The sequence below is a fragment of the Salvelinus alpinus genome, chromosome 23, assembly GCF_045679555.1.
Source record: "Salvelinus alpinus chromosome 23, SLU_Salpinus.1, whole genome shotgun sequence".
In the NCBI taxonomy this organism is placed as follows: Eukaryota; Metazoa; Chordata; class Actinopteri; order Salmoniformes; family Salmonidae; genus Salvelinus; species Salvelinus alpinus.
The window spans coordinates 22,894,926-22,919,170 of record NC_092108.1 but is presented as its reverse complement, the minus strand read 5'-3'; the positions used below and the strand labels follow the sequence as shown (position 1 = coordinate 22,919,170).

Sequence of the window (24,245 nt, the reverse complement as noted above, 5' to 3'; positions counted from 1 at the left end):
AAACATTTGGCTGTGGTCTGGCACTGGCACTATGGGATTATGGAGAGTGAATTAAATAGTTTCTTCATCATCTGTTGCCATCTGGCTAGTATCAACAAGGGCTTTCTACAAAATAGCAACATTAGCACAGCTGGTTAGCTAACATTTGGAATCTACAGTGCCTTCAGAAGGTATTCATACCCTTTGACTTATTTAATATTTTGTTGTGTTACAGCCTGAATTCAAAATGGATTAAATATATGTTTTTATCACCCATCTACACACAATACCCCATAATAACAAAGTGACATGTAAAATAATATAAAAGCATTTTTTAAATTGAAATACAGAATTAACTAATTTACATAGTCACACCCCTGAGTCAATACTTTGTAGAAGCACATTTGGTGGTGATTACAGTCTTTTTGGGTAAGTCTCTTAGCTCTGTCAAGTTGATTGTTGATCATTGCTAGACAGCCATTTTCAAGTCTTGCCATAGATTATCAAGACGATTTAAGTCAAAACTGTAACTAGATCACTCAGGAATGTTCAATGTTGTCTTGGTAAGCAACTCCAGTGTATATTTAAGCAATAAGGCACAAGGGGGTATGGTATATGGCCAATATACCACGGCTAAGGGCTGTTCTTAGGCACAACGCATCATGGAGGCCCTGGACACAGCCCTTAGTCGTGGTATATTGGCCATAAACCGACGAGGTGCCTTATTGCTATTATAAACTGGTTGGTAACGTAATTAGAGCAGTAAAAATAAATGTTTTGTCACACCATGGTGTACGGTCTGATATACCACGGCTGTCAGCCAATCAGCATTCAGGGCTCGAACCGCCCGGTTTATAATTGGTCTTGTATTTTAGGTTATTGTCCTGCTGAAAGGTACATTCATCTCCCTGTGTCTGATGGAAAGCAGGTTTTCCTCTAGGGTTTTTTCTTATGCTTATAGCTTTATTACGTTTCTTTTATCCTAAAAACCTCCCTAGTCCTTGCCGATGAAAAGCATACCCATAACATGATGCAGCCACCACCATGGTTGTACTCTATGCTTTTCATCTGCAAGGACTAGGGAGGTTTTTAGGATAAAAGAAACGTAATAAAGCTATAAGCATAAGGATGTGTCGTATTTGATTTGCCACAAACTCAACACTTTGTATTCAGGACAAAAAGTTAATTTCTTTGCCACATTTTTTGCAGTATTACTTAAGTGCCTTGTTGCAAACAGGATGCATGTTTTGGAATATTTTTTATTCTGTACAGACTTCCTTCTTTTCACTTTGTCATTTAGGTTAGTATTGTGGAGTAACTACAATGATTTTGATCATCCATCCTCAGTTTTCTCCTATCACAACAATTCAACTCTAACTGTTTTAAAATCACCATTGTCCTTTTGGTGAAATCCCTGAGAGGTTTCCTTCTTCTTCGGCAACTGAGTTAGAAAGGATGCCTGTATCGTTGTAGTGACTGGGTGTATTGATACACCATCCAAAGCCTTATTAATAACTTCACCATGCTCAAAGGGATATTCAGCTTCTCCTTCTTTTTTTGTACACATCTACCAATCGGTGCCTTTCTTTGCGAGGCATTGAAAAACCTCCCTGGTCTTTGTGGTTGAGTCTGTGCTTGAAATTCACTACTGATTGAGGGACTTCACAGATCTGTAACACAGCAAAATGTGGAGAAAGTAAAGGGATGTGAATACTTTCTGAAGACACTGTAGACCATAAATTGCAACACACATGGACATACATTGGCAAACAACACTACTGCCACCTTCTGGTTTGGAGTATTTTAACAAGGCTGAGTGGATGACGGCTTCAAGTTCTTTGCTGTGTGAACACAAAAGAGGTGGACTGCCAACACTGTTCAGAGGTGCTAAGTACTGTCGGCATGCAAACGTTTGACAATCTTACCGGTATGTCTGAGCTATAAATCTATGGCTGTTTTATTGCCATTGAAATGCATTGGAAGCTCATTTTAAATATAGCTGTAGTACATAAAGTATAAATGCTATGAAAAATGTTTTCTCAAGAAATCTAAGTTGGGGCAGTCTGCATGTTTGGTGTTAATATCTTAAGCTGTAGATCGGGCCGAAGAAATCAAATAATAATATGAATATGTAAGAAATCTAGAGTTGTGCTTTGCTGTCAGCAAGCACACCTAATGATCAGCAAAATTCTCCTCCATATCAGTGACCAGGTTTAAGTCAGGTTTAAGGGGATTAGGCCACCAGGGCCAAGTGAGAGGGAGGTCAGTTGACAGAGATCTTAAAGAACCCCCACCACCCACCCGCTAAACATACATAGTTACTGTAAGCTCTCCCATTGATTCCTCCCTATCTGATTATGGCCTGAAGTATGGCCACTTCCCTGGGTGGGTATCATAGCATCTTCAGACAATAAGATAAGACCAGCTCCCGTCCCATGATCTACCCAGGCAGGGTAGGGGGGGTGTATTAAGAGTAGCTGATGACCTGGCCAGTCAAATGCACAATCAGGAAGATCAAAGTGCCAATGTGAGCTTAATTACCCCCTATTGGGCAAATTACACACTGCCTGCCACCCCTCCCCTACCCCTCCTCCTCCCCTCTCTCTGTCCACCCCGACCCCCCATATGTAAAAATGGTAAATAAGGGCAACAATGCACTCATTGCCGAGGAGCTGTCGACATTAGGCTTTTCTTCTTGCCCTCTCTCTTCTCTCTATTCCCCCCTTTCCCAAACCCCACTTCTCTTCCTTCTGTTCTCCTCCGGCTGGCTGTCACAAAGGCCCGGGCTATCACTCAGCCACCGTGGCAGGATGCAGATTTTTTTCCAGGAGCGTGACAATGGAAAGGGAAGATACTATCTCCTCTGTGTAGATATGACAATTGTATGGACACGGAGAGCGCGTCTGGCGATCGGCCTGTCTCCTTATGTCGCACAGCCTGAACATGGGGATCATGGTTGAGTGTGTGTGAGTGGGAGAGAGAGAGGGAGGGAAGGAAGGAAGGAGAAACAGAAGGTGAAACGCAATATTTAAAAAAATAACGTCTGTTCACGACATGCCTGCATTCACTCTATTACTGCCATGATAAAATAAAACGATTTGCTGTAAGTGATCAATTCATTCTTCTAATATTTTTTTAATTATTACAAAATTATTGTCATTGTTTTAAATGGCAGCTCAATTTCATAATATATCATAGAGGATTACATTTTTTTTTTTTGCTATCGTTTCTGACAGGTCAATTAGTTAAAATGAAGTGATTGGGTAAAAAGTTCCTATATTGGACTAATACGGACTAATATTAATCCTCTCAGTATTATTATCGATCTTTTCAAACCAGTGATGAATTTGTGTTGGTCCACTGATTACATGTATAGATTTCTGGCTGGTTCAATAAGGACAGGAGATGTGTAACATTATTTGTGTGTAAAACATGCATTACACCATCGCCAGAGGCCTTGTGACAGCACCATTTACTTCATAAGATCATAAAGCCATTAAAATGTGTTTTCAGTTATTTTATAGACCAAATCATGGAAAAAATAGTTTGTGCACACTTAGATCAATGCCAGTCTTAGTCATTTAATAGGCCAAGATTTCAGTCACAAAGACAAAATCATGAAGAGTATGGGTGTGAAAGAGCAGGTTTCGCACAAGCTAATATAAAGATGTTTATAAAATCCATCTTTGAAATGTCACTAATAACAGCAGTATGTAATTGTATGTATTGGGTAGTGGTTATCAAACTTCAAGACAAGACCATCACAAAAACCTCTTGATAGTGATGATTAAAGGCCTGCTAGGGCCCTCTAATAGGGTGGTTATGGATGTGTTTAGCAAAGCAAAATCAAATCCAAGTTTATTGGTCGCGTACACAATTTGCAGATGTTATTGCATGTGCAGCGAAATGCTTGTGTTTTTAGCCCTAACAGTGCAGTAATACATAGCAATACAATACATACATAATCCAAAAAGTTATCAGAACGAGCCATGTCAAAATCCGGAATATGTAAGGGATGATCAATAAGGGGCTATGCGTTCTATGGAAAATAATGAACTGACCTTCCACTAGCGCGGCGTGGATCTGTCCTTCCACAGAGTTGCATTATTTTCCAGAGAACTGATAAAGCCCTGAGTTGATTATCCCTTTTATACCATAGCTATAATTTAACACATTTGCTGCTAAAAATGTGTTAATTTGCCGGTAGAAATGTGTTGAACATCAACTAAAGTAGCTAGCAAGTTTACTAGATAGCTACAGTAGTTGCCGTTGTAACCAAACAAACAGACTTGCTAGTTTAACTAACCAAGCCATCAGTTCTAGCTTGCCATTATGAAAATTGAATGCAACTGTAACGCTTGTCGTGGTTGGAAGAAGAGGAGGACCAATGCGCAGCGTGGTAAGTGTCCATATTGTTTTAACACGAATAATGAACATTGAAAAAAAACAATAAAGGACAAACGAACACTCCTGTACGGTGAAACAAAACACAGAACAGAAAATAATCACCCACAAAACACAATGAAAAACAGGCTACCTAAATATTACTCCCAATCAGAGACAACGACTGACACCTGCCTCTGATTGAGAACCATACTAGGCCCAACACATAGAAATCTACCAACAGAACAAAACATAGAAAAACAACATAGAATGCCCACCCCAACTCACGCCCTGACCAAACTAAAATAAAGACATAACAAAGGAACTAAGGTCAGAACGTGACAGCAACAATGACAATAGTGTTTTCAATTCGACTTTTGCTTTCAAAAGTAGCTAAAACATAGAACATGTAAGAATGAACTATAGCCATTTGAATTCTACTGCAAATATACTGTGCGTTATGGAGAAATAATGCACGCTCTAGAATGCCCTTCAAGCCGATCAGAAACGAGTATTCAACAATGCCATGGTATAAAAATATATACGGTATATATAATGGTGTGCATAATGGTGTGTATTAACAGTATATTAATAGAAAAGGTGTGTATGGCAGTAGTTATATAGGATGAGCCATGACTAGAATACAGTATATACATATAAAGTGGGTTAAACAATTATGTAAACATTATTAAAGTGACCAGTGTTCAATAACTGTATGTACATAGGGCAGCAGTCTCTAAGGTGCAGGGTAGAGTACCGGGTGGTAGCCAGCTAGTAACAGTGACTAAGGTTTAGGGCAGGATACTGGGCGGAGGCTGGCTAGTGGTGACTTTTTAACAGTCTGATGGCCTGGAGATAGAAGCTGTTAAATCAGTCTCTCAGTTCCAGCTTTGATGCACCTCTACTGTCTCCACCTTCTAGATGGTAGCCGGGTGAACAGGCTGCGGCTTGGGTGGCTGAGGTCTTTGATGATCTTCTTGGCCTTCCTGTGACACTGTGCTGTAGATGTCCTGGAGGGAAGGCAGTGTGCCCCTGGTGATGCTTTGGGCTGACCACACCACCCTCTGGAGAGCCCTGCAGTTGTGGGCGGTGCAGTTGCCATAGAAGGCGGTGATACAGTCTGACAGAATTCTCTTGATGGTGCATCTGTAGATATTTGTGAGGGTCTTAGAGGCCAAGCTGAATTAGTTCAGCCTCCTGAGCTTGAAGAGGCTCTGTTGCGCCTTCTTCACCATGCTGTCTGTGTGGAGGGACCATTTCAGATCCTCAGTGATGTGCACGCCTAGGAACTTGAAGTTTTTGACCCTCTCCATTGCGGCGCTGTCGATGGTAATGGGGGTGTGCTCTCTCTACTGTCTTCGCCAGGGCACTCACCTCCTCCCAGTAGGCTGTCTCGTTGTTGTTGCTAATCATGCCTACCACTGTTGTGTCGAAAGCAAACTTGAAGATTGAGTTGGAGACTTGCATGGCCACACAGTCATGGGTGAACGGGTAGTACAAGGGGGCTGAGCACCACCCTTATGGGGCCCCCGTGTTGAATATCAGTGTGGAGGAGGTTTTGTTGCCTACCTTCACCACCTGGGGTCGACCCCTCAGGAAGTCCAGGACCCAGTTACACAGGGAGGGGTTCAGACTCAGGGTCCTGAGCTTAGTGATGAGCTTGGAGGGCAATATGGTGTTGAAGACTGAGCTGTAGTCGATGAACAGCTGTTGGGGTGGTATACGTATTGTAGTGGGTCCAGGGTGTCAGGTAAGGTGGAGGTGATAAGATCCTTAACTTGCCTCTCAAAGCACTTTGTGATGACAGAAGTGTGTGCTACGGGGCTATAGTCATTTAGTTCAGTTACCTTCGCTTTCTTGGGTATAGGAACAATGTTTGACATCTTGAAGCAAGTGGGGACAACAGACTGGGATATGGAGAGATTGAATATGTTCGTTCACACTCCAGCCAGCTGGTCTGCACATGCTCTGAGAACTCAGCTTGGGTTGCCTTCTGAGCAGGTAGCCTAGTGATGGTTAAAACTTTTAAATGACTTACTCACGTCAGCCACGAAGAATAAGAGCACACAGTCCTTGTGAGTGGCCGGGGCCCGTGTCGGCGGCTTGATGTTGTTTTCCTAAAAGCGGGTGAAGGTGTTTAGCTTGTCCAGGAGAGAGTCGTCGGTGTCCACAACGTGCCTGGCTTTCCTTTTATAATCTGTGATTGTCTTGAGTCCCTGGCACATACAGTACGTCTCATGTTTAAGCCATTGAATTGTGAATCCACTTCGTTTTTTATTTCACCTTTATTTAACCAGGTAGGCTTGAGAACAAGTTCTCATTTGCAACTGCAACCTGGCCAAGATAAAGCATAGCAATTCGACACATACAACAACACAGAGTTACACATGGAATAAACAAAACATACAGTCAATAATACAGTAGAACAAAAGAAAACAAAAAGTCTATATACAGTGAGTGCAAATGAGGTAAGATAAGGGAGTTAAGGCAATAAATAGGCCATGGTGGCGAAGTAATTACAATATAGCAATTAAACACTGGAATGGTAGATGTGCAGAAGATGAATGTGCAAGTAGAGATACTGGGGTGCAAAGGAGCAAGATAAATAAATAAATACAGTATGGGGATGAGGTAGTTAGATAGATGGGCTGTTTACAGATGGGCTATGTACAGGTGCAGTGATCTGTGAGCTGCTCTGACAGCTGGTGCTTAAAGCTAGTGAGGGAGATATGAGTCTCCAGCTTCAGAGATTTTTGCAGTTCCTTCCAGTCATTGGCAGCAGAGAACTGGAAGGAAAGACGACCAAAGGAGGAATTGGCTTTGGGGGTGACCAGTGAGATATACCTGCTGGAGCGCGTGCTACGAGTGAGTGCTGCTATGGTGACCAGTGAGCTGAGATAAGGCGGGGCTTTACCTAGCAGAGACTTGTAGATAACCTGTAGCCAGTGGGTTTGGCGACGAGTATGAAGCGAGGGCCAACCAACGAGAGCGTACAGGTCGCAATGGTGGGTAATTTATGGGGCTTTGGTGATGAAACGGATGGCACTGTGATAGACTGCATCCAGTTTGTTGAGTAGAGTGTTGGAGGCTATTTCATAGATGACATCACCGAAGTCGAGGATCGGTAGGATGGTCAGTTTTACGAGGGTATGTTTGACAGCATGAGTGAAGGATGCTTTGTTGCGATATAGGAAGCCGATTCTAGATTTAATTTTGGATTGGAGATGCTTACTGTGAGTCTGGAAGGAGAGTTTACAGTCTAACCAGACACCCTGTCCCTGTACTGTCGTTTTGCTCTTTGATTGCCTTAGGGAGGTCATGGCTGGTCTTTTTGTAGACGTCCATGTTCCCAGTCACCTTGCCATGGTTAAATGAGATGGTTCGCGCTTTCAGTTTTGCTGTTTTTGGTTTGAATAAGTTCCAATCGTCACAGTGGGAACAACATCCTCTATGCACTTCCTGATGAACCCATTCACCGAGTCAGTGTATACGTCAATGCTATTCTCTGAAGCGACCCAGAACTTTTCCCAGTCCTCGTGACCAAAACCATCTTTGAAGCATAGATTCCGATTGGTCAGACCAATGTTGCACAGTCCTTACGACGGGTGCTTCCTGCTTAAGTTTCTGCCTATAGGTGGGGAGGAGCAGAATGGAAGTGTGATCTGATTTGTCGAAGAGAGGGTGGGGGAGGGCCTTGTAACCATCCCGGAAGGGAGAGTAGCAATGATCCAGAGTCCTCGATGCACGTGTAGCACAGGAGATGTGTTGATAGAATTTCAGTAGCGTTATCCTCAGAATTCCTTTATTTAAGTCCCCAGCTACTATAAATGCTGCCTCAGCAGGGTATAGAGCTCCTCTCTCTGGGCATACAGAGGCTGTCCTGGGGCCCCAGCATGAGGAAGCTGGGGCCAGGTCCAGATCAAGGCAGGGAGACCGGGGCCAGGATTAGGATGATAGTCAGCCCCAAGCCTGGTCCCTGGGTCACCAAGGGTCAGGCCCTTCCTGATGTGTTAATCAGGATTATACAGCCCTGGAGGATGACCCAGCCTAGGACAACATCGGAGGGTGAGGGTACCCTATTTAACACACACACACACACACACACACACACACACACACACACACACACACACACACACACACACACACACACACACACACACACACACACACACACACACACACACACACACAGAGGAAAAAGGCACACACACAGAGGCAAAACACACACACACACACACAGAACCCTGGTTGTAAAAGCACAACACTCCGCTGCTAATCCCCTAATTAAGCATGCCTCTCCCTTAGTCCTCCCTGGTCCTTACCCGCAGAGGACCGTCACCGCCCCCCAGCCACAAAGACCCCCTCACAGCCCCAGGAACTGCCATTGTTTACCCTGGATTGACTAAGCAGATAAAGTCAAACATCTGAGGAGTTAAGGCTCCAGAAGATAATGGTGGAATAGAGGGGAGGGGCTGAGTCAAGGCTTTGAAGAGGGGGAGATCACACACCTAATCCCTGGATGGAGGGGTCCTCCAGAGTTCAACTGGTCAGGACATGGGGATGAATGAATACATGGGCAAATTGGATTGTCTCTGCTCACTTTGAATGTGAGACAGTAGGTTACAGTAGGACAGCACCAATTCTGAAGGTTCAAGTGGTCACCGTTAAATATCATCTATAGACGTTGAACATTGATTACACCGTTGACCGCTGTTATATTGCATTGACCATGGGGTTACAGTGACCAATGACAATCAAAAGTTGGAAGGTTGAAAAAGTTTGTACTCACATACAGGCAACCTGCTGCTGTAAAATGACTGTTGTATCCACTCTGGCCTGATCTAAGGATAGAGCAAGTGTTCTTATTGTCATCCCAAGTTAGTTACATTATATGTTCCAGTCCATTGTGTTTAGCTGGAGGAAGACATCTTCTGACCCTCTCTTCTTCTCTTCTCTCTCCTCCAGGGCATCCTTCTGAAGAGAAGTGGGAAGTCCCTGAATAAGGAGTGGAAGAAGAAATATGTCACACTGTGTGACAACGGCCTCCTCACCTACCACCCCAGTTTACATGTGAGTAACCCTACATTTAGTATAGCTCCGTTTGTAGTGGACTGTTTAAGGGATATGTGTAGAATATGCTTTACATTCATCAGCAAGCGTGTCCCTCACAAAAGGTGTAAATTAATGATTTAACTGCTATGTACACATACTGATACATTTATGAACAAGGTTTCTGAGAGATAAAAAGGTTAGCAAAGATCTTTCAGCCTCTGATTATTAGTACCCCATCTTAGTGTGATTCTGATTATAAACTGGGGGGGTAGAGGCGGAGGTGGTGGTCATCTCTACCACCCCACCCCTGTGGTGGCCGGGTAATGGAGACATGCATGGCGCTAGCTGTTGCTGCTGTGTGCCCGCCACGCCCGGCCACCATGCTGGCTTGTATTTATAATGGCGCTCGCCGCTGTGCGTGGCGCCTGGCGGAGGCTGAGCGACCAGCAACATCCGTCTCTGTCAGAGTCCCGCTGGGCCGCTAATACCTCTTAAACACTCCGCTGCAGCCAGCCGGCAGACAGCTCTGTCAGACCCCCCCCCCCCCACAGCACGACATTGCTGCCCCACGCCCTTCTTCTCACGGTCTCACCTCTATTCTATGGTGGTAATGTCTGTCTAAATACAACAAATTACTTGGTTTTCAAAGGAAGATTTGGTGAAAGTTAGAGATGAGCATTTGTACATGTGTCCAGTCCAAATTTTTGCCCCTAGAGTCAGAGAATTGTTTTGTCCAATTTGAGATATTATCATATTCTATGAAAGCCAAATACAGTGTATTCGGAAAGTATTCAGACCCTTTGACTTTTTCCACATTTTGTTTTACGTTAGTCTTATTCTAAAATGTATTAAATTGTTTCCCTTATCAATGTACATACAATACCCCATAATTTAAAAGCAAAAACAGGTTTTTAGACATGTTTGCAAAAAAATGTTATTTTTATGAATAAACTAAATATCACATTTACATAAGTATTCAGACCCTTTACTCAGTACTTTGTTGAAGCACCTTTGGCAGTGATTACAGCCTCGATTTGTCTTGGGTATGACGCTACAAGCTTGGCACACCTGTAACAAAATGGCGCCAGAGGAGATGGCCGCCGTTTTACGGTCTCCTAACCAATTGTGCTATGTGTTTTTTTCCCGCGATATTTGTAAATTATTTTGTACATAATGTTTCTGCAACCGTATCTTACGGAAGAAAAGAGCTTCTGGATATCAGGACGGCGATCTCTCACCTCGGATTAGACGAAGATTTCTTCAACAACAACAAGCAGGACTCACACGATATTCTCCAAACACCCCACAGGGCAGACATCCCAATTATTCGCAAAAGGAAGTGACGCAGAGGACGAAGAGCCGGATGCCTTGTCTGGACCCGCAGAAGGCAACTAGGAAAGCTGCCATTACCGTCAATATTACTCGCCAACGTGCAATCATTGGACAATAAACTAGACGAGGTACGATCACGAATATCCTACCACCTGGACATCAAAAACTGTAATATCCTATGCTTCACGGAATCGTGGCTGAATGACGACATGGATATTCAGCTAGCGAGATTACACGCGGCACCGGGCAGGATAGAACAGCACACTCCGGTAAGACGAGTGTGCAGGAATTTGGTAGAACTGATCTCCAGAGATTTGGTAGACTGATTTAAGTTTCCCTGCATTAAAGTCTCCGGCCACTAGGAGCGCCGCCTCTGGGTGAGTGGTTTCCTGTTTGCTTATTTCCTTATACAGCTGACTGAGTGCTGTCTTAGTGCCAGCATCTGTCTGTGGTAGTAAATAAACAGCCAAGAAAGTATAGCTGAGAACTCTCTAAGCAAGTAGTGTGGCCTGCAATTTATCACAATATACTCTACTTCAGGCGAGCAAAATCTAGAGACTTCCTTAGATTTCGTGCACAGCTGTTGTTTACAATATGCAGGTAGCAACACATCTGCCTACTGATCCTCAACACTGGAGCTCCCCAGGGGTGCGTGCTCAGTCCCCTCCTGTACTCCCTGTTCACCCACGACTGCATGGCCAGGCACGACTCCAACACCATCATTAAGTTTGCTGACGACACAACAGTGGTAGGCCTGATCACCGACAACGACGAGACAGCCTAGTGGGAGCAGGTCAGAGACCTGGCCGGGTGGTGCCAGAATAACAACCTATCCCTCAACGTAACCAAGACTAAGGAGATGATTGTGGACTACAGGAAAAGGAGCACCGAGCACGCCCCCATTCTCATCGACGGGGTTGTAGTGGAGCAGGTTGAGCGCTTCAAATTCCTTGGTGTCCACGTCAACAACAAACTAGATTGGTCCAAACACACCAAGACAGTCGTGAAGAGGGCACGACAAAGCCTATTCCTCCTCAGGAAACTAAAAAGATTTAGCATGGGTCCTGAGAACCTCAAAAGGTTCTACAGCTCCAACATCGAGAGCATCCTGACCGGTCGCTTCACTGCCTGGTACGGAAATTGCTCGGCCTCCGACCGCAAGGCACTTCAGAGGGTAGTGCGTACGGCCCAGTACATCACTGGGGCAAAGCTGCCTGCCATCCAGGACCTCTACACCAGGCAGTGTCAGAAGAAGGCACCTAAAAATTGTCAAAGATCCCAGCCACCCCAGTCATTGACTGTTCTCTCTACTACCGCATGGCAAGCGGTACCGGAGTGCCAAGTCTAGGACAAAAAGGCTTCTCAACAGTTTTTACCCCCAAGCCATAAGACTCCTGAACAGGTAACCAAATGGTTACCCGGACTATTTGCATTGTTCGCCCCCCCAACCCCTCTTTAATGCTGCTGCTACTCTCTGTTTATCTTATATGCATAGTCACTTTAACTATACATTCATGTACATACTACCTAAATTGGCCCGACCAACCAGTGCTCCCGCACATTGGCTAACCGGGCTATCTGCATTGTGTCCCACCACCCGCCAACCCCTCTTTTTACGTTTCTGCTACTCTCTGTTCATCATATATGCATAGTCACTTTAACGATACCTACATGTACATACTACCTCAATAAGCCTGACTAACAGGTGTCTGTATATAGCCTTGCTACTCTTTTTTCAAATGTCTCTTCACACATACTTCCCCCCCCCCCCCCCCCCCGCACCATTGGTAAGAGTCTGTAAGTAAGCATTTCACTGTAAGGTCTACACCTGTTGTATTCGATGCACGTGACAAATAAACTTTGATTTGATTTGACACCTGTATTTGGGGAGTTTCTCCCATTCTTCTCTGCAGATCCTCTCAAGCTCTATCAGGTTGGATAGGGAGCGTCAATTCACAGCTATTTTCAGGTTTCTCCAGAGATGTTCGATCGGGTTCAAGTCCGGACTCTGGCTGGTCCACTCAAGGACATTCAGAGACTTGTCCTGAAGCCACTCCTGCATTGTCTTGGCTCTGTGTTTAGGGTTGTTGTCCTTTTGGAAGGTGAAACTTTGCCGCAGTCTGAGGTCCTGAATGCTCTGGAGCAGGTTTTCATCAATGATCTCTCAGTACTTTGCTCCTTTCATCTTTCCCTCGATCCTGACTAGTCTCCCAGTCCCTGCCTCTGAAAAACATCCCCACAGCATGATGCTGCCACCACCATGCTTCACTGTAGGGATGGTGCCAGGTTTCCTCCAGACGTGACACTTGGCATTCAGGTCAAAGAGTTCAATCTTGTTTCTCATGGTCTGAGAGTCCTTTAGGTGCCTTTTGGCAAACTCCAAGCGGGCTGTCATGTGACTTTTACTGAGGAGTGGCTTCCGTCTGGCCAGTCTACCATAAAGGCCTGATTGGTGGAGTGTTGCAGAGAAGGTTGTCCTTCTGGAAGGTTCTCCCTTCTCCACAGAGGACCTCTGGAGCTCTGTCAGAGTGACCATTGAGATCTTGGCACCTCCCTGACTAAGGCCCTTCTCCCCCGATTGCTCAGTTTGGCCGGACAGCCAGCTCTAGGAAGAGTCTTGGTGGTTCCAAACTTCTTCCATTTAAGATTGATGGAGGCCACTGTGTTCTTGGGGACCTTCAATGCTGCAGAAATGTTTTGGTACCCTCCCCCATATCTTTGCCTCGACACAATGCTGTCTCGGAAGCTCTACGGACAATTCCCTCGACCATGTCTTGGTTTTTGCTCTGACATGCACTGTCAACTGTGGGACCTTATATAGACAGGTGTGTGCCTTTCCAAATCATGTCCTATCAATTGAATTTACCACAGGTGGACTCCAATCAAGTTGAAGAAAAATCTCAAGGATGATCAATGGAAACAGGATAAGGTCCTGAACGCTCTGATGATTTCGTCGCACGTCATCGGAGTGCACAGCTGAACATTGTACTCTCGGTTTGTTATTTTTGATTGAAACAAAACCGATATTCATTAAATGGATTCTGCGATGCGGTTAGCTTTTAACAGCAAGGACCGCTATTTCTTGTCATGGAATTCCGCTTAACTGACAGGTTTAAGCCTGCTTGACAGAGACGCTAAGCTGCTAGCCATCAAGCTAACGAAGTTGGTATCAGATGAGTTTTGCAATGGAGCCCTCTTCATCTGGAGAAATAAATTAATGGTTCCAGTGCTGTAGGAGCTGTATCTATTATGCACTGTTTCGGGACAAACCAGACCACTCGGAGTACCGATGCAGCAATTTTTTACTTGCCGAGGATTATAGGCTTGAGGTGGCTTCATTGATCACGCAGGTCATCAACCTACGTAAGCAACTGGGGAAAACACAGAGTGGAATGTTTACATTTTCTACACCGGTGGCTGGACGGCGTTCACGCTTGTTGGACGCATCTCCGCCTTGTCGTTTGTCGCTATCTGACTGGCCGGTGTTGCCCGGAGCTCCCCCATATGATAGCGGCGTAGAAGTAGCTCAGCAAGAGGAGCAAGACAATCAACGATGGTCGAATATCATGAGCCGTGGAAGCCGAAGACAGCGACTTCCCGCAAAGCTGTCTACACTCCTAACGAGAGGCCCAGAGAGGATACAAACAGCGAATAGTTTCGCCATCCTGGAGCCTGATCTTCCTGCACCTTCGTCGCTGGGGGTGCCTGTGTCTGCGACCGCAGTGCCTACAACTACGAAGTCGACGTCGACAAACTTCTGTCCCTGCTCTGGATCGAGCGGGGCTTCTCCATCTGTCAGAGGCCTGCCACAGGCGCCGGGAGCAACGTGTTCAAGATATCCTGCCTATAGCCTGTCCATAAAGGGTTCTTCGAATCCTGAGAAGCGTGGGAGTGGGCGGATTTCCTCATCCTCTCCAGCTGGGATTTTTGGCAGCTCCATAGTAAGAAATGTGACCGTTCCTGGTACAAAAACAATGTCTTATCCCGGAGTTTGAGTAAATGACATTACTAAACTGCTCCTGAATGTACTACGCCAGGGCATGGAAATCGATTCTATCGTAGTCCATGTGGGTTTTAATAGCATTATGAAGGGCAGTTCTGAATAGTTGAAACTGGATTTTAAAGAGTTGATTGACTCTCTGCTAAACACTAACAAAAGACCCATCATATCTGGCCCTCTGCCATTTCTGAATCGCGGCATTGAACGCTTTAGCAGGATTCTTTCTCTTCACAACTGGCTACTTGATTACTGCAGCTTAATGGGTATAACTTTTGTTGACAATTTTGCTACCTTTTGGAAACAAAACACATTTTGTAAGGAGGATGGGATCCACCCAAATCATTTGGGATCCTGGATCCTTTCACAGCACTATAAGGCTGCGTTGAGACAATGACTTATCAATGACTCAAGCCCAGCTCAGCCAATCCCTACCATTGTGATGCAGAGTTTATAGAAAACATGGAAATGCCAATAGTGGAGGTGTTGCTGTTTATATTCAGAACCACATTTCTGTAAAGATTAGAGAGGAGCTCATGTCAAATACTGTTGAAGTAATATGGCTACAAGTTCATCTGCCTTACCTAATGCCCATTCATGTGGGAAGCTGCTATAGACCATCAAGTGCTAATAGTCAGTATCTGGATAACATGTGTGAAATGCTTGATAATGTATGTGATATCAACAGAGAGGTATATTTTCTGGGTGAGTTAAATATTTACTGGCTTTCATCAAGCTGCTCACTCAAGAAAAAGCTTCAAACTGTAACCAGTGCCTGCAACCTTGTTTAGGTTGTCAGTCAACCTACCAGGGTAGTTACAAACAGCACAGGAATTAAATCATCAGCATGTGTTGATCACATCTTTACTAATGCTGTAGAAATTTGAAATTTGAAAGCTGTATCCAGATCCATTGGATGTAGTGATCACAATATAGTAGCCATATCTAGGAAAACCAAAGTTCCAAAGGCTGGGCCTAATATAGTATATAAGAGGTCATACAATAAGTTTTGTAGTGATTCCTATGTTATTGATGTAAAGAATATCTGTTGGTCCATGGTGTGTAATGAGGAACAAACAGACACTGCACTTGACACATTTATGAAATTGCTTATTCCAGTTACTAATAAGCATGCACCCATTAAGAAAATGACTGTAAAAACTGTTAAATCCCTATGGATTGATGAGAAATTGAAAAATGATATGTTTGAGACGGATGAGGCAAAATTCATGGCAAATAAGTCTGCTGCACAACCGAATGGCAAACGTATTGCATATTGAGAAATCATGTGACTAAACTGAATATAAATAAGAAGAAACGACAATATGAAACTAAGATAAATGAAATAAAAATGATAGTAAAAAGCTTTGGAGCACCTTAAATGAAATTCTGGGAAAAAAGGCAAATTCAGCTCCATCATTCATTGAAACAGATGGCTCATTCATCACAAAACCAAATGATATTGCCAACTACTTTAATGTTTTTTTCATTGGCAAGATTAGCAAACGTAGGCATAACATGCCAGCAACAAATGCTGACACTACACGTCCAAGTATATCTTACCAAATTATGAAAGACAATCATTGTCATTTTAAATTCCGTAAAGTTAGTGTGGAAGAGGTGAAAAAATTATTGTTGTCTATCAACAATCACAAGCCACCGGAATGGAAAATTACTGAGGATAATACCGGACGATATTGCCACAACTTCAATTTAAGCCAACTAGAAAGTGTTTGCCCTCAGGTTTGAAGGGAAGCAAAAGTAAAATTCTACCTAAGAATAGTAAAGCCCCCTTTACTGGCTCAAATTGCTGACCAATCAGCCTGTTACCAACCCTTAGTAAACTTTTGGGAAAAATGCTGTTTGACCAATGCTATTTTACAGTAAACAAATTGACTAACTTTCAGCATGCTTATAGAGAAGGACATTCAACAAGCACAGCACTTACACAAATGACTGATGATTGGCTGAGAGAAATTGATGATAAAAAGATTGTGGGGGCTGTTTTGTTAGACTTCAGTGCAGCATTTAACATTATCGATCATAGTCTGCTGATGGCAAAACTTGTGTGTTATGGCTTTACACCCCCTGCTATATTATGGATAAAGAGTTACCTGTCTAACAGAACACAGAGGGTGTTCTTTAATGGAAGCCTCTCCAACATAATCCAGGTAGAATCAGGAATTCCCCAAGGCAGCTTTCTAGGTCCATTACTTTTTTTCAATCTTTACTAATGAATTGCCACTGGCTTTGAGGAAAGCCAGAGTGTCTATGTTTGCGGATGACTCAACACTATACATGTCAGCTACTACAGCGATTGAAATAACTGCAAAAATTAACAATGAGTTGCAGTTAGTTTCAGAGTGGATGGCAAGGAATAAGTTAGTCCTAAATATTTCTAAAACTAAAAGCATTGTATTTGGGAGAAATCATTCACTAAACCCTAAACCTCAACTAAATCTTGTAATAAATAATGTGGAAATTGAGGTGACTAAACTGCTTGGAGTTACTCTGAATTGTAAACTGTCATGGTCAAAACATATTGATACAACAGTAGCTAAAATGGGGAGAATTATGTCTGTGATAAGGCTCTGCTCTACCTTCTTGACAGCACTGTCAACAAGGCAGGTCCTACAGGCCCTAGTTTTGTCACACCTGGACTACTGTTCAGTCGTGTGGTGAGGTACCACAAAAAAGGACTTAGGAAAATTGCAATTGGTTCAGGACAGAGCAGCACGGCTGGCCCTTGGATGTACACAGAGAGCTAACGTTAATAATATGCTTGTCAATCTTTCCTGGTTTAAAGTGGAGGAGAGATTGACTTCATCACTACTTGTATTTATTAGAGGTATTGACTTGTTGAACTACTGGCGCACAGCTCGGACACCCATGCACACCCCACAAGACATGCCACAAGAGGTGTCTTCACAGTCCCCAAGTCCAGAACAGACTATGGAAGGGGCACAGTACTAAATAGAGCCATAACTAAATGTAACTCTATTCCACATCAAGTAACTCATGCAAGCAGTAAAATTAGATAAAAAAAAAAAAAAAAAAGATAAAAAAACATGTTATCGAACAGCGGGGACTCTGAAGCAACACAAACATAGGCACATACCCACACACACATGATAGCATACGCACTATACACAAACAGTATATATGTGGTAGTGGTGGAGTAGGGGCCTGAGGGCACACAGTCTGAATGTATTGTAATGTTTTTAAAATTGTATAAACTGCCTTAATTTTGCTGGACCCCAGGAAGAGTAGCTGCTTCCTTGGCAGCAGCTAATGGGGATCCATATTAAATACAAATACAAAAACTTGAGTACAATTTTGAGTCTCATAGCAAAAGGTCTGTATACTTATGTAAATAAGGTATTTCTGTTTTTATTTGCAAAAATTTGTAAAAACCTATTTTAGCTTTGTCATTACAGGGTATTGTGTGTGGATTGATGAGGATTTTATTTGATCCATTTTAGAGTAAGTCTGTAACTTAACAAAATGTGGAAAAAGGGAAGGGGTCTGTCTGAATACTTCCCGAATGCACTGTATACTAGAAATATTGTCATTTGCATGCAACATGAATTGATTACATTTGTTTTTATTATATTATTTTATTGACTGGGTGGTAATGGCTTAACTTAGTAGCCATTATTAGCAGAGCAGTGTAGTATTACAGTGATGTATGTAACTGACCAGCTAGCTGCTCATTATAGCTATCGTAGTTTATCAGGACATTGTCTACAAACTCTGTCTTGAGTGTCTGTCTGCTAACTCACTGACCAGAGCTGAGGTAGAACAGGAACCACTGTTACATTAGCAGACACATGTTTACTACCATTCTGAGTTACCAAGCAGAGAGAGTGGGAGGGAGAGAATGTGGGAGGGAGGAAGAGAAAGTGGTAGAAAGGGAGAGAAGGTGATAGAGAGAGAGCAGGGGAGAGTAGGTGGGAGGGGGGAGAGAGTGGAAGACAAGGTGGGAGGGAGAGAGAGAGCGGGGGGAGAGGTGGGAGGGAGAGCGGGAGAGAAGGTGGGAGGGAGAGAGCGGGAAAGAGAGAGAGCGAGAAGGTGGGAAGGGGAGAGCGAGATACGGAACAAGAGTGCGAGGATCCCTTTAATTTCACAGTCAGCCAAGCCATCCACACAATCACCTTCTGTTAATTCTATCTGCTACATCAATTAAATTGTTTGTAGAAACTAATTGAATGTGGCTTAATCACACATCTTAATAGCTTTGCACGCTTCGATCTGGCTGTTAATTCCGGCAATAAAATGAAATGAGAGCGAGGAGCGCTAGCTGGCTGGGTAATTAGAGAGGAGGCAGGGGAAGAGATGAGTGCTTTATGGAACCCTGATAAAGGAAGGAGAAAGATTGAGGGAGAGATAAAGGAAAGGAAGAGATGGAGGGGGGACATACCAGGCAAAAGGCAGAGCGGAGAGTTCTCCTCTGGCTTTTTCTGCTGAGCTCAATGATTTTCACCTTGGCTTCCCTTCCTCGTCCATTTGGGGTGGTGATGTTGTTTTAAATCCAAATCGTTATGAGAGAGAATGAGACTGTTTGCATTCATTAGTCTAATCCATGGTTCTCCAACCCTCTTCCTGGACAGCTAACCTCCTGTAGGTTTTTGCTCCAACCCCAGATGTAACTAACCTGATTCAGCTTATCAATCAGCTAATTATTAGAGTCATGTGCGTTAGATTAGGGTTGGTGTGAAAACCTACAGGATGGTAGCTCTGCAGGAACAGGATTGGAGGGTCCTGGTCTACTCATTAAGTCTATAACTGAGCTAGTTTGTGAGGCAGCGTGGGCACAGGTAATGTTCTGAAATGGCTATTTGTCAGTCACTTTTGGTACTGTATGTCAGGATAGAAGTTATATCATACGGGCAGTTTGTCGTTTTTAAAGGTTTTTCATGATAATCCACGTTTAGACTAATGAGATTGACTCAGTGTGTTTTGTGATGTGTGTTCCAGGACTACATGCAGAATGTGCACGGTAAAGAGATTGACCTGTTGAGGACCACGGTCAAGGTGCCAGGGAAGCGACCACCCAGAGCGATCACCACCATCGCCCCCACTGCCAGCCCCAAGACCAACGGGCTGACCAAGGACCGTAGCACCCTGCAGCTAGGAGTGGGCACTACAGGTAAGAGGGCCACCCTAGTCACCACTCTGGGTCCATGCCAGACCTCTACCAGACCTGGGTCAAAAACATATGTCAAATTATATTTTTTTAAATGATAAGCTACCCTTTATTTAATTTCCATGTTACAGTGGAACAAATAGAATAGTCCACAAAAAGCAAATTAAGTTAAATTAAGCACACTTACTTGCATATATTTAAAAAGTATTTGACTCAAGTCTGCTCTTCAGTTTTGAGGAATCCACACCTGTTATAATACAGACAAACAGAGTAGGTAGAAGTTGCCTACTAACCACTGATACAGGGTCAGATATTTATTCCTCCTCTTAACAGTTATGGTCAGGTTTGGGAGTAAAATAATCAGATTTTCGATCTGCGGCTATAGGAACAACTACCTTGCTCCAGAACCCAACCAAACACTTTCAACAACCACAGACCGAGGTATGTGCAAAAAGCTAGCAACTGAATAACTTAAGCTAAGCAACCTGATGCCCAGTTCAACTGTATGTAAATCTCTATCGACTTCATGTCCGGTCCAGCAGAAACTCAATAGAGGTTCTTCAGAGACACTAATACCATTCACTGCCCAGAGGATACAATAAAGTAAATTTTAATAGGTGAAATATGTAATGATCATGTAATATGTATTTTATTGCTGTATTTATGTGAAAACTCTTTAGATTTTGGTACAATGTCATTATGCAGATGCAGATGAGCTAACACAATGATATGATTACTGAAGGAGTGCTTATAAGGCTATTAAATTCTATCTTAAAGGGCCAATCAACTTGTGAAGTCACAAGCTCTACTGGTCGGCTACTGCGTAGGAACTTAGTGGTGCCAAAAAACCCTGGTTTGCCCTAGAAAGCCTATGTAAATTACGATCGCCAGAACAGCCAAACCATTCTTTGGCCTCTAAAATGATTTAATTATGATCAAGTTTCATCCCCACTGTGAATTATTTTAAAGTTCGCTACAAATTGAGATATTAAATTAAATAGTGATTCATTCGGACTACATTTGTCGTCACACAGGACCACGTGCTGACAAAGACAAATCACGGGAGGACAGGCTACGAGGAGGCTCGCGCCCTCTTGCCATAGACGTTAAGGTTGACTCTCTCAGGCAGAATGAAAATGACTACATCGGCCATGATCCTTTGATAGTTACGCCCACTTTCACCATGATCCTTAGCGATTTTGTTTTTGGTGCCATTCAGCAATACAACACGATTCAAATATTTCCGGCTTCATGCGCCATCGGGAGTTTTCCATAGGAATACATGGATGACGTCAGCGCTATCACCATCTACTGGTTTTAATGTCTATAGTAGAAACAATTACATAGCGTTATCCCTGCCACTGTTTCAGTAAAAAGCTGAGGGATATGGCTCGAGAAATGTAACCACTCTCAAATTCATAGACAGATTGCCCTTTTAAATGATCTAAATATGATTAATTTGTTCATAATAATCATTATAAAATACAAAAATAAGAATTTTCCATCGAAGGACAATTTTATTTTGTCCAGATGTTGAATTTTAGCTCTGACCTAAATTCCATCCAGGGGGCTTGCCTTGCTTGTCCTGTGTCCTGCCAGTACCAATGCCTTCCTTCCTTCGGTCCACACAGGCCTATAAATAGACAGAGCTGGCTGTGCCACTGGAAGCTGGAGGGAGCTTTAGCAGGAACTGGCAGCTAGGCCCAGAGAGGCGAGGAGAAACCAGTGATTAAATTTAGGGGTTAGGATTAATTATTACTAAGAGTAATTATTACTAATTAGCAGAGTGGTCCCCAGAGGGGGGTGATGTGGGGAGAGGGATAAAGGAGAGGGGGGTAATGAGGGCGTCCTCCATCGGCCGAGGAGCAGTGTCTGTTACCTCCTGCCATGGATGTAGCTAATTGGATTGTGCAGTAGTGGAATAGACAGACTGGCCAGTAGGGACCACTTGTGGCCCAGCCCTTACTTATTTTGTTGATCCTGGCCAAGATTTGACCATCAGGACCCCACTCAAGAGGTTAATTATTCAAATGCCTGAGAAGATTTAGGAGTTTACAGAGTGAAACAGGGGGTGGAGGTCACGTTCCAACTTCCAACTCATAAACAATTAACCTTCAGGAGGAGGGAGAAGAGAGCAGAGGTGTCTGAATCTGTAGGAGGGAGGAAAGAGAGAGGGGAGATGGGGAGAGGAGTGGTTATGGGGCCCTGAAAAAGAGGCCAAATGCTGGGTTTTTTTAAAGAGAAAAAAGAAAGAAAAATGTGTCCTTTATTCCTTTTTTTTTTACCTGTGTTTGCATGGGTATATTGTTTAACTCTGTTGTAAATACAGAGCTAGTAAAGGATGCTGTTGAGACAACTCATACTACAGATTCTCGCAATTTTTTTGCGTCTGGGAGGGGAACAATACGAAAGCGATTTTAGTTCATCTCCAATTAGGAGAGAAAGGTTACAAATCAGGGCAGGTCTTCTCCCGTTGGAGCACCCTCTCCTGATGATGCGATCGGAGTGAGTTTGATTTCATTAGGCATGCAATTGATGAAGGGAACAAAGGAGTAATTTGTCATTCATGGTGTCTGAATCACAACCCTGTCTTTGCCTTTGGTAATTCATTCACTACCTGGATCTAAAGACCTTTAGAATTACAGGAGGAAGAGAGAGAGATGGGAAGAAGATGGAGAGGAGAAGAGAGAGAGATGGAGACAAAGACTAAATGAATAAACACGTGTCCATGAGTAAAAGCGTGTGCAGGCCTAATTCCTTCTCCTCTGTCTGAGTGTTCAGCGGAACCGTTTTACCCACGACAGATACATTGTATCAAAGTATTAATGTGGCCCATCAGTTTTAATAAATCGTATGAGCGGCAGAGATGTATGTGGAAAAGCGAAGGGGGGGGGGTTGAGTGTGCTGTACAGGTCCTCCCTCTTACATTGTAAACCAGTGAGTCTGCATCTTGCTCTGGGCTGCATACATACAGTCCAACCACTGGGCACTGACTCACTGACCACCATTAGGTTATGCCTCTGTCTCAGTGGCCACCAGCCCAGTGTCGGGGCCTGATGTGTGGGTGTGGTGACTGTCTAATGGCTCCTGACGAGGAGGCGGCTGGATGAGGGGGGAGGATTAGATGACATGGCTGAGCCACAGAGGGGAGTGTGGGGGGAAGCTTTCAGGGGTGGCGAGCGGCATTAGGCAGTAGTGATAGTGATAATAGTGATGGTGGATTACACGGCTCCAGACACAGATGATGTGCTCCTTTCCTACTTCCCTCCTTTCCTACTTCCCTCCTTCCCCCATTACCCCCTTCCCTCCTTCCCCCATTATCCCCTTCCCTCCTCCAGACACAGAGGATGTGCTCTTTTCCCCCTTCCCTTCTTTCCTACTTTCCCCCTTCCCTCCTTCCATCCCCCACATTAGCATTAATGCCTCATTATCCTGATACTTGTACATAATGGCAACAACTCCACAGTGGGGTCAGGCCTCTGCTTCACGGCTCATCAGTCCTCTGACGGTACGCCTGGCTGCGCCGGCCCAAAGAGAAATGAGAGGCAAGATGACGTTACCGCTACCGCCGTTCTGTAGCTACCCGCTAATCCATCCCTTCTACTTAGATTACAGCCCCAGCCAGAGCCAGCCCCGCTGCTGCTGCTTAGCATGGAAAACACTCCTTTACGCTCTCTCCTACACACTTAGTTATATTTGTCAAATGAACATAATTATATACATTTTTGAATGCAGATATAGGCTTACATGATTGCGGTAGAGCTTTTGGACATTTCTATTAACATGCAGGTGGAACTGCCAATGTGAATCCCCAAATGATACAGAAAGTTTTGACACCAAGTTTCTTCTTTTTACAGTAGTTTGTTTTTTTGTAATGACAGTATGTCTACAGTACCTTGTGTAAATTCAGCCTAAGTGACTAGCCAGTTGAATAGATATGACAGGTCATTGGTGTGTGATTGTCTAAGGATTGGGCTGTAGTTCATCACTACCAACATTTACCTCCAGACATTTACTAAAGGAGAATGGATGGCAGGGAATAGGGTCCTGGGTAATAAAGGTTTTGTGGACCCCCAATGTTCTACATGTCTGAGACAGAATGACAAAATTAACAGGTTTATGGTGATGTGGTGTATTGTGTCTGAGGTGGAAGACCGCAATGCCAGTCAGGAAATGTGTATGGTGTTTGAAAATAGAATTGTGTTACGTAGACAAAGGGAACACGTTTTATTCACTCGCAAGAATAACAGATCGATAAACAGCTCCATCCATACACAGTGCCTTCAGAAAGTATTCACACTCCTTGACTTCTTCCACCTTTTGTTACAGCCTGCATTTAAAATGGATTCAATT

The 24,245-nt window shown here is 43.7% G+C and overlaps 1 protein-coding gene across 3 annotated transcripts in view; it reads left to right on the top strand.

Moving 5' to 3' along the window:
- Nucleotides 1-24,245, top strand: part of LOC139550594 (arf-GAP with GTPase, ANK repeat and PH domain-containing protein 3-like) — a 262,197-nt gene that overhangs the window by 173,688 nt on the left and 64,264 nt on the right. For all 3 annotated transcript variants that reach the window (XM_071361567.1, XM_071361566.1, XM_071361565.1), the window contains exons 10-11: nt 9,331-9,435; nt 19,724-19,895. In XM_071361567.1, the coding sequence (XP_071217668.1) occupies nt 9,331-9,435; nt 19,724-19,895 (277 nt within the window). The remainder of the gene's footprint in view (nt 1-9,330; nt 9,436-19,723; nt 19,896-24,245) is intronic.